The 10,694-nt window shown below is 37.9% G+C and overlaps 1 protein-coding gene across 1 annotated transcript in view; it reads right to left on the bottom strand.

The window, feature by feature from the left end:
* Positions 1-10,694, bottom strand: part of RYK (receptor-like tyrosine kinase) — a 148,195-nt gene that overhangs the window by 29,178 nt on the left and 108,323 nt on the right. The window contains exons 9-10 of the mRNA XM_011958223.1: positions 5,599-5,699; positions 2,367-2,492 (exon numbers count right to left, since the gene is read on the bottom strand). Coding sequence (XP_011813613.1) covers positions 2,367-2,492; positions 5,599-5,699 — 227 coding nt within the window. The remainder of the gene's footprint in view (positions 1-2,366; positions 2,493-5,598; positions 5,700-10,694) is intronic.

Here is a 10,694-nt window from a genome sequence, read left to right as displayed (position 1 = left end):
GCTCATGCCTGTAATCCCAGCACTTTGGAGGCCAAGGCGGGGCAGATCACCTGAGGTCAGGAGATCGAGACCATCCTGGCTAACACAGTGAAACCCTGTCTCTACTAAAAATACAAAAAAATTAGCTGGGCGTGGTGGCAGGCACCTGTTGTCCCAGCTACTCTGGAGGCTGAAGCAGGACAATGGCGTGAACCTGGGAGGTGGAACTTGCAGTGAGCCAAGACTGCGCCACTGCACTCCAGCCGGGGCAACAGAGAGAGACTCCATCTCAAAAAACAAAAACAAAAACCAAAAAAATCTTATAGTAATAAGAGAAGTTAGTTATGACCTTTGGGGTGCTGGGGAAGGAGTGATTAAAAATGAACTAAGAAAATCCACCTAGATTTTATTACCAATTTTGTAATTGCCCATAAAAAGCTCCCAAACAAGATGATCATTGAAAATCAATCTCGTTTTACTCTTTCTCTCTAGAAAATTGTTTACTTTCCTTCCTTCACAGTTTAAAAGATAAGCTTGCAAATAGTTTCTCTTAGATGCGGATGCCATGCATACAAATAGGCTTGCTCTAATGCTTTCACTCTTATGAGGTGGAGTTGTTTGTATCCATATATCAGGTCTCACTGGGGCCTAGAGACAGAGTAACTTGTAGGCTCGAGACAGAAAAGACGTCGGATAATCTTAATTTAAGACACTTTGCTTAAAGCTGAGTAAATACCTTCAAACACTGTAGTCAATATATAGAGCGACACACCCTGACCTGTCTTCCTCACAAAGGTTTTCCCTTCTCTCTCCACCCAAGTTCACCTTGCTTGACTGACCTTTGTAACTCTCTTGCACTGCAGCACTGTCTCCTGTCTCCTCTTCCCAGTACCTAGTCCCATTTTTAAATATTACTGCCAAACATAGATTTACATATACTTAAAACAATGGATGTAAGGAACATACACAAAAATATGTATGTACATATTACTTTACCACAATGTTACAGCAATTCACATTCCTACCAGCAATGTAAAAGAGTGTGTGTTCCTCCATACCCGTCAACCTAGAAATTATTTTTACTTTTTCACAGTCTAACGTAAAAAAAAAATCGCATGTAACTATTGTTTTCTTTGCATTTATCAGATTTCCAGTGAACCTGACCACCTTTTTAAATGTTAATCAGCCACCATATTTTCTTTTCTGAAATCAAAAGAATTTTAAAATAAACTACTGTGGGTCTGAAAAGACCAAAAAAGAAAAACTCTACCTGGTTCAGAATTCCTTCTTCTCAAACCATACCACTACAACAGATTGCCTATTCTATTCCACTCAGAGACCAAAAGAAACTGCAAATATACCATTATTAACTGATCTCTCTTTTTTTTATTCTTTAGGAAATGCTACCTGGTCTACTTACTCTCTTCAGATTGCAAACAGATCTGCAAACTAGTTACGCTTAGAAATCAGTCATCTATAACAAGTGGCGATCATGCATTTTAAGACATACCAGAAAATCTGCTTCCATTAATTACCATTTGCTACTGGGCACAATTTAAGTACCTGACTTAGTTGTGATTGACCTAAATGTGTCCCAACCAGCAAAGGAATACATAAGGAGGACTCATAAGTATCCAAAGCATTCCAAGCTGAATTACGGTGGGAGTAAAAAAGTAATTCTCTATTTAACAACATGAAGAGCTCAGTGCAGTATTTTATTATTAATTTCTGTCCTCTTCTTTCAGCATCTCCCTAATCAATATCCTCCAACTCAAAAATGAAAGCAAGGCCCAGTGAGAGGGGAAGGGAAGCATACTAATATCCGGCAAACACTATTATGTGTTAGTTCATTTACTGTAACTAATTTCATCTCATCTTTATAACTAGTCTAAGAGATGACAACGCAATCCAAATTTATAGAAGAGGAAGCTGGAGACTGAAGACATTACGTGATTTCTCCAAAGTCACACAGAGAATAAAATGTGGGATTAGAACTTAGGACCAAAACCAAAGCCCATGTCCACTCCTCACACTACAACCCCTAAGTTATCTGTCAGAGAGAAAGTAACTTAGAATATTTCAAAGAGACCTGCCAGGTAGTAATCATTTTAAATAAAAACTAAACAGATAATACACCTTAAACATAGCAAACAATAATATACATGCTTTAATATACTTGAAAATCAAGAACTGCACCAAAGTTGTACAAGGTACATTAAAGTATAAAGAGAACATAAAAATAATTTTTGTGAGAGAAAAACCATACATTGCTTCTTATCTTTATCTTAGACACAAAACGAGATGAAATTTTTTAAATTTTTGAAAAAAGTGTTTATAGTCGTAACATTAAATCATACTTAAAAAACTGACTTTGAGATAATAAATACCTTCTTGGAGTACATCTTTTAGAGTTATCCTCTCCCTGGATATTGCTATATCCTTCACCTTGGCTTTGGCTTCCAGAAGAGTGACACTTCTCAAGTCGTTCTTCTCTATCCGCAAGGTAGGATAACCTAAGGAGCCAACAAAGCCAAACCAAGCAATATAAATACCCTTATTATGGTATTGGGGTCAACTAGTTCAGTTAGAACCTCAGGACTCAAGTCACAGGAATGAGTGTAAGAATCATAAAAGGAAACAGGCATATTTAAGAACTAGGAGAGTTATTTGAAGGCCACACTAAATGTTAAAGAAATGTCTTCTCGCCCACCACAATACTACTCCAAAATGTTAAAATTCTGAACTGCAACAAGAAATCCTAAAAATAGCATTACCATGACCACCACTTCAATTGCCTTTTAGCCAAATGAAAAAAGCTTGACCTGTGAAATTTCATTTAATCCCTCTTATGGACAGTTTTTCTCCCAAAAGATTTTCTAATATAATCTCATAACAAACCAACTTTTCAAATGAAGATTTTTTTCAAACATCTCATTTGAAAAGTTTTGTTTGAACAAACAAAAAGTTTCAAACAAAAAGTTATTTTTGTTTGCAAAGGCTTTTTTCAAACAAAATACATAACCAATTTAATTATTCTGGTATTACCACATCCTAGCAAAACCATTGTGAGATTCAAATTTATTAAGTTCCCTTAATTCCCATTCATTCTTAATTCAGTGACAGCAAAAACAGAATTTACAGTTACAAATTAGTTTTCATTTCAAGAAAAAAAAGTGTTAGAATAAAAGGAAAATCTGGTGTTAGCAAGTAGAAGTTGCAATGGCATCTCTAACGATTTATTAGCTTTAGCAGATATTGGGAAGAAACCTTCCCTCAAAATTAGTGGACCTACGCAATGATCATCGATGGTTGCCAGGAGAACCACATGAAAAGTTCTGGGCAACTTTACAAAGGATGTAGGCTGACACCACCTGAAACCACTGATTGGCAGCAGTTTGACTGTGATAGACTATCTAGGTGTGTGAGTACATGTGAATGTTTATGTTTAATTCTACTTGGAGTTCTCTTAGTTTCTTGGATCTGTGATCTGTTGTGCTCTGTTATCTTAGAATATTCTTGGTTACTATGTCTTCAAATAATTTTTTCTTCCTCTTTTTCTATCTGTAAACAAATGTATTTCTAGTGTCCTTTTTAAAAAGTATTTGTTTTTAGCATATATATGGTAAGTAAATTATCTAGTTCCTTACGGTAATGGCCACAATTACAAACAAGTAAATTTCTTATAGATGGCAACAGTCTTTAAAAGATACATTTATTTCCTTTGACTTTATTTATTTATTTATTTTTTGAGATGGAGTCTCACTCTGTTGCCCAGGCTGGGTGCAGTGGCATGATCTCGGCTCACCGCAAGCTCCGCCTCCTGGGTTCATGCCATTCTCCTGCCTCAGCTTCCTGAGTAGCTGGGACTACAGGTGCAAGTCACCATGCCCAGCTAAATTTTTGTATTTTTAGTAGAGACAGGGTTTCACCATCTTAGCCAGGATGGTCTCGATCTCCTCACCTTGTGATCTGCCGGCCTCGGCCTCCCAAAGTGCTGGGATTACTGGCGTGAGCCACCATGCCCGGCCCCTTTGACTTTTTTAAGAAAGTATTTTAGCATATATAACAACAATTACCTACCTCTTTGAGGTCATATATAACAATTAAGAATCCATTCTAATGAGCCAAGATTGAGATCTAAATATTAAATGCAATGATGTGCCTGTTCTGAGTAGCTTAAACTACTTTCACATCTATCGTATTTCCTAAAAAGCATATATTTCTTTCTTCATTAGTGGGAAGAGTAGCTGCCATTATTATTTCCCTTAAATTTCGTTTACTTCATTATGCGTTCTCCCCCTCCTTTTTTCTTGCCACTGTCTTATTGAAGAAACTGGGTCAGCTACCCTGGAAAATGTTTGGCTTCTACTTCTTCAAGTAGTATTTCCTATAAACTGTAAGTCAGGTCTATAACCTTGATTAGATCCAGGTTAACTTGTAGGGGGTGCAGTAGGGAGAGAAAAGAACGCTCCATGAATGGTACATAATATCCTTGGGTACAAAATACCTAGGTCCCTACTTTTAGTAACGCTGAGTTCATCAGTGTATTCAGGTGGTGACAGCCTCATCCGTCAATGGCAGAGTTCCCCATTTTCCTTTTAATCACTGATGATCTTTTTCTGAATCAACTATTTCATCAGGAGTTGCACATGTGATTTTTCTAATTTTATCATTCCTTCCACATTTATTAGCTGAGAATCATCTGTAAAGAAACATTTTCTCTCATCCACTAGCACCATCTGGTTACCCTGAAATACAGTTCATGTAGTCAGTTGGTAGAGTAAGGTATTCATTGGAGCCTTAGTTACCTCCATAATGAACAATTTTGTTAAATAAGGTACAAATGTGTGGATTTTTAGACATTTTACATCTTAATTCATTATAGTCATTATTCATTTTGATGATCAAATGGTCCAATTTTTAGCCAGTGGGAGTTCTTCAAGTCTTAGCTATTTCCTTGATATCTGACTCAGCAACATGTCCCAGGCTTATCTTGTTCACTTCCTGACCCAGACCTGGAATCAGCCATTTCTCCAAAAAATCCTGGTTCTTTTTCATGGGAGACAGTACTGGAAAACCACAATAGGGCACTGGGTAGAGGACAGATATTCTTCATCTTATTTTACTAAAGAATAAATGCCAGTCCAAAAAAGGAAATCAGATCCGACATTCTCAACTCTCCAGTTGAGAATAACTTCCTACTATGATGAAAAAACAATGTAGTCTTTACCATGGCCCATAAGACCATCAAACAATTCCTTACAATCTCAAGTCTCTGTCTTTATGTAGCACGATGGTTAATTAAATATAGTTACCTGAAAATCTTCCTTTTGAATTTCTACAGAAGTGACTTAGTAGCCCTTTTAGTATAATAAATCTATGGAAATCTCCCCAAAGCCACACCATTTCTAGCAAACTTAAATTTCATTTCTGACACCTCAATTTTAGAATGTTTCATTCAATGCTCTAGAAAGCAAAAGTTGAAGAGCATACCTAATTTTGCATGCTTTAGATACGATTTACACAACATGTCTCACAAGAACACTAACCATGCAAGACCACTGGGAAGCAGCATAGACAGCTTTAGTAAACTGGCTTTAGAATTAAATTAACTCTTACTGGTGATAGGAGTTGCATTGTTGGGTGTGTCAGCTCTCAGATACTGAGTCGTCTGGGTGGATGGCTGAGACAGCCCTTGGGAACTACTGCTGGCACTAATGCTGCAAACAATTTTTGAGAGAAATATTTGACAAGTCAGTTTCAATGAGAAATTTCCTTTTTCCATAAATACAAAATGCACATAGCCATTATAACCAGCCTAAAATCCTGATGGAGACCACAATAATTCATGATGTTCCATACTGAAATTTTAATCTAACTCCTATAGAGCTCTATTTTTTCTTTCATTTCTATCTTCAAAATCATTAAGCAAGTTCATCTTATCAAAATTATTCAGAAATGTAGGTACTAGTGCTCAGACACCTCAGGTAATTGTCCTAAACTTCACACAAAGATATGTTAGGGAACTATGGATCATCTCTCAAAAAAAGAGCCATGCCACTCAATTAGACTGCTTTTTAGAAAAGAAGAAGAAAGACAGGCTTCTTTCAATGACTGTCCAATATCAAATGGCCTACAGATAAAGGAAGAGCAAACCAAGTCAAATGTGCCAACACGCTCAGAGCTTAGAAAGGAGTATTGGCCAGGTGTGGTAGCTCATGCCTGTAATCCCAGCACTTTGGAGGCCAAGGCGGACAGATGACCAGAGGTCAGGAGTTCGACACCAGTCTGGCCTACATGGCGAAACCTCGTCTCTACTAAAAGTACAAAATTAGCTGGGCATGGTGACGCATGCCTGTAGTCCCAGTTACTCGGGAGGCTGAGGCAGGCTTGAATCTGGAAGGCGGAGGTTGCAGTGAGTCAAGATTATGCCACTGCACTAAAGCCTGGGTGATAAAGTGAGACTCCATGTCAAAAAAAAAAAAGTATCAACTTTGGTTTAAGTTCATTTAATCACAATACATTTTGCTGCTTCTACTTCCCCAACCCCTCCTTTTTATCCAACTTCTGGGAAATCTCTAGTACTTGAAGCATTACACCATATTCTCTAAATAATACACAACACTAAGAAGATGATAGGTTCAAATAATTGTAAACCTTGTGTTCAAGATTACTGCAAAGTAATGCTGCTCAAGCATGCAGTTTTGTCTTTTCAGGGGGGAGAAACCTTGTCTCTTGGGTACATTTCAGTCTCACTGCCTTAGTTCTTATAATTTTGTAGCAGTGGAGACGTGAAACATAGAAATTCAGCATGAAGAGTGAAACCAGATGGCAGGATAGATCTTTCAATGTCTCTCTTAGCTACAGGATCAGCAGTGCCCAATCAAGTCGCCAACTTTCCTTAATATGCAAAATCTTTTAACTGACCACTTCCTATATAATAGGTCTGTATTTTCAAAAACTGGTGATTTTAAAAAATACATAATAAAGTCCAGGAGTTTGAGGCCAGCCTGGGCAACATAGTGAGACCCTGTCTCTGAAACATAACACACACACACACACACACACACAATGACAAACGGCTGCTATATAATCTATAACATTTATATATGAAAGTGTATTTTATCAATTTCAAGAGCCCATATACAAATCTGAAAAATGTAAATATATAACATCCAGGCAATGAGGATCGTAAGTCTTTATGTAGCCTTTCTATTGCTAATAATACAATATACTACTATCTGCTATTGTAACCAAAACATTTGTAGAAAGTCATAGCAAAAATTAAGATAGGAAGGTCCTGCAATAAACATTTAGAGCGCACTTATAATATGCAAGCCATTCTGCTCAGCACAACCATGGATCTCAAGATACATGTCTGTCAAACGAAATGCCCCTCCAGCATGCCTTCCCTGAATATGTCTATCATTTCAGGTTATCCATCAGGTTGGTGCAAAAGTAATCGCAAATTGCGGTTTTTGCCATTGCTTTTAATGAAAAAAAATGGAATTACTGCACCAACCTGATACTTCTTGTGAAGCTGCAGTTAGCCCTGTTTCCCCAACAACTCTGTGAAGATACTTTGCAACTCAAAGAGACTATAATAAAAATTCATTACGCTATCATCTGGTCAGAGTGCTGGAAGAGCTTCTTAGGCTCAATGTTATTCCAGAATTGATCTATATGGGTTTATAATGCAGCGGGTATAGGTCAATATAGAAAAGAGATGAAGAGTATAAACCGTGAAGTCAGAACTGCCAGTATCATCGATTACCAGCTGTACGGCCTAGGACAAACTATTTAATCCTCCGGAACCTCAAATTCCCTATGGACAGAATGTGCATAATACTATCCTCTGGTAAGACTGCTAAAACGATTACATGAAAAATAAGTAAGTAAAGCATTTAGTGCCTGGCCCTCAAACATATATTTATAAATTATTACTAATCTACAGTATACTATAATTATATTAATTATGTGAATATTATGCATCCCCAGTCCTTAGAACAAAAAGCAATTATAAGACTCTGTTTTACAGCTAAGTACCACTCAAAAATCAAACTAGATATCAAAGCTGTTAGAAGTCCAGACTTCAATAATGGGGAGGGAAGAGGAGCATTACCATCCTCAAAAGGGAAGGAAATAAATGGGATTAAGATAATCTACCTCACAGGATTTTTGTGAGGCTCAAATTGTATGAGATATGTGAAAATACTACTTAAATATCTACAACCAACATCACTGATGACTAAGTGTGCAGACACATTCTCTCCACTAACTGAACAGTAGGTGGCACTCTTGTGCTACCTCAGAATTTTTGAAAAGCCCGTAGGCACACAAAGGTGTTACAGGGACATCTATGTCAATTTTTCACTCCCTCAACAGATATTAAGTGGGTCCCTAAAATAAGCAAAGCACTATGCTAAGTGGTCAGAACAAAATTTTTTTTGGAATCCAAGACTTACTGTTACGAGTGAAGCAAGAAGCAATTGGGGACCTACCCCTGACATCCATTAAAGTCAACACCTACATAGCTGTATCACAAGAGGTAGAAAATGAGATTAAAATGTATATTTGCTAGCACTTAATAGTTTATAGCCAGTCTAAATAAATTATCAATCTGAATAAATTATCTCATTTGATTTTCAAAGGCAAGTAAAATTATGTATGGCGATACTAACCCTGTCTGAGAATGAAGTCAGAACTTTGGGAAAGATCATAATTTTCCTTCAAAAAACTTACTACAATTTGTACTTTTCTGTTTTTCTCTGTAACTCCACTTCATCTATTCATTCCACAAATATTTATTAAGTATCTACTACATGTCGGGTACTGTACTGGGTGCTAGAGATATAGCAGTGAACGCAACAGACAAAGATTGTGACCCCTACATTCCAGCAGGGATTTTTTTTGTTTGTTTAATGTCTGTCTCACCCAATCAGACTATAAACTCCACAAAGGCAGGTCAAGTGCCTGCTTATTCACCTCTCCTTCCCCAGTACTTAAGCCAGTCAGTGCCTGGCACAAGAAGCCCCAGGTGGGCCAAAGTGAGCCCCAGTGAGAGCTCAATTAATACTAAGTCAATCAATGAACAGAGAAAACCATACTTCCCTGGAACAGAAAACATAAACCAGACAGAATGGTCATTTTTGACACAAATTGTTGTGAAAAAAACAAAGAATGATTGGTATAACAAAACGTTTGTTTTCCTCTCTCTACTCATTGGTTGTTCAGCCAAATAGTTACTGTGTATTTTACTATGTGTCCAACACTGTTAGGCATTAGATATAAAATCAAAGATTTTAAAGGGAAACTGTCACCAGTAAAGGCGGGGGGGCGGTGGTGGGGACAATGGAAACTGGAAGAGAAAAATCAAGCATCCCACAAAGGAGTAATAAACTTTCCCATAGTCACAAACTAACAGGGAAAGACTACAGTAGAGACATGCTGCAGACCAACCCTTCTGCAGGACTTCAGGGTGAATATAAAGAGAAGCTCTGCTTATCCAGGACAGACTCATCTGGCATAACACAGAGACTGAAAAGATCAATTTGCAGTGTTGGGAGAGGGAAAGCCACACACATGAGCTCCAGCTGCCCTGGCATGAGCACATCTCAGGCAGCGTTTATTCTGTGCCTCCAAGGAGATCTGTGTATACCAAGCAGTGGCTGCTAAGTGCCTGGAATGGAAGAATACTACCATCCCTTTCTAAGGAATTCCACGGAGCCATGGGCTCCAACCAACCTCACCAGACTGTGTGAGGATTAATGGAGTTCATAAATGTAAAGCAAAGGGAACAGTGCCTGGCACACAGCAAGTGCTTTAGACAATGACAATAATGGATTATTAATATATAGCTATTACAACACTGAGTCCCACCTGCTCTGCCCTGCTCCTAGAAGAGCAATCCTGAAAAAGTTATTTAATCTCTTCAAGCCTATTTCTAGGTGGCTGTGAGTGTTAAGATAATATATATAAAGTACCTGGAACAGTACTAGTAAACAGAAAACACTCAATAAATGGTAATCCCAGTGGTCCCTATATAGAGTGAGAAGCAGCAGATGTCTCTTAAATGCTGTTGGATAACTGGATGGGGGCTTTCTGGTCACCACTGTTAGCCTGCCTGGCAGGTAATAAATAATTGTTAACAGGACAGGAAAAGGTTGAAGAAGAACTTTGTCCATCACTACTAGCATACTGCAGCTTTATTAAAAACTTAATAAAAATGCCATTTACTATACATAGGGCTGCGTTTTAAGAGTTTACGCTATTATTTCATTAAAACCTCACAACATACCTAACTAGATGTGTATTTCTGCTTTACAGAAGAGAACTGAGACACACACAGGCTATATAACTTACTCCATGTAGCCCATAAAACTAGTAAACAGAACAGCCAGGCTTCGAACAGAGATAGTCTGGCTCTAGAGTTCATACTCTTGACCACTAGGCTATGCTCTGAAAATATGTGATAATATAAGTTGGTTTTACTCAGGTAATGTCTGGAAACTTTTGCCCGAAAACTACAGAGAACTGGAACACCAATTCATGTATGGTAACTAATTATTTCAGCAGGCAGAGGTAGATGCCCCACGGAATCTGAAAGTTATTGCACAATTCTGGCCTATGTGGACTCACAGCCCTAGCCACACATGCAGGCATTCAAGGAAAACGCCAACTCTCTGGGTATATCAAGAGTGACTTCCAAATGTCAT

This window comes from Colobus angolensis, unplaced genomic scaffold (assembly GCF_000951035.1).
Source record: "Colobus angolensis palliatus isolate OR3802 unplaced genomic scaffold, Cang.pa_1.0 Scaffold46, whole genome shotgun sequence".
Taxonomy (NCBI): Eukaryota; Metazoa; Chordata; class Mammalia; order Primates; family Cercopithecidae; genus Colobus; species Colobus angolensis.
The sequence above is the reverse complement of the archived record's forward strand: the minus strand, read 5'-3'. Positions and strand labels throughout refer to the sequence as shown.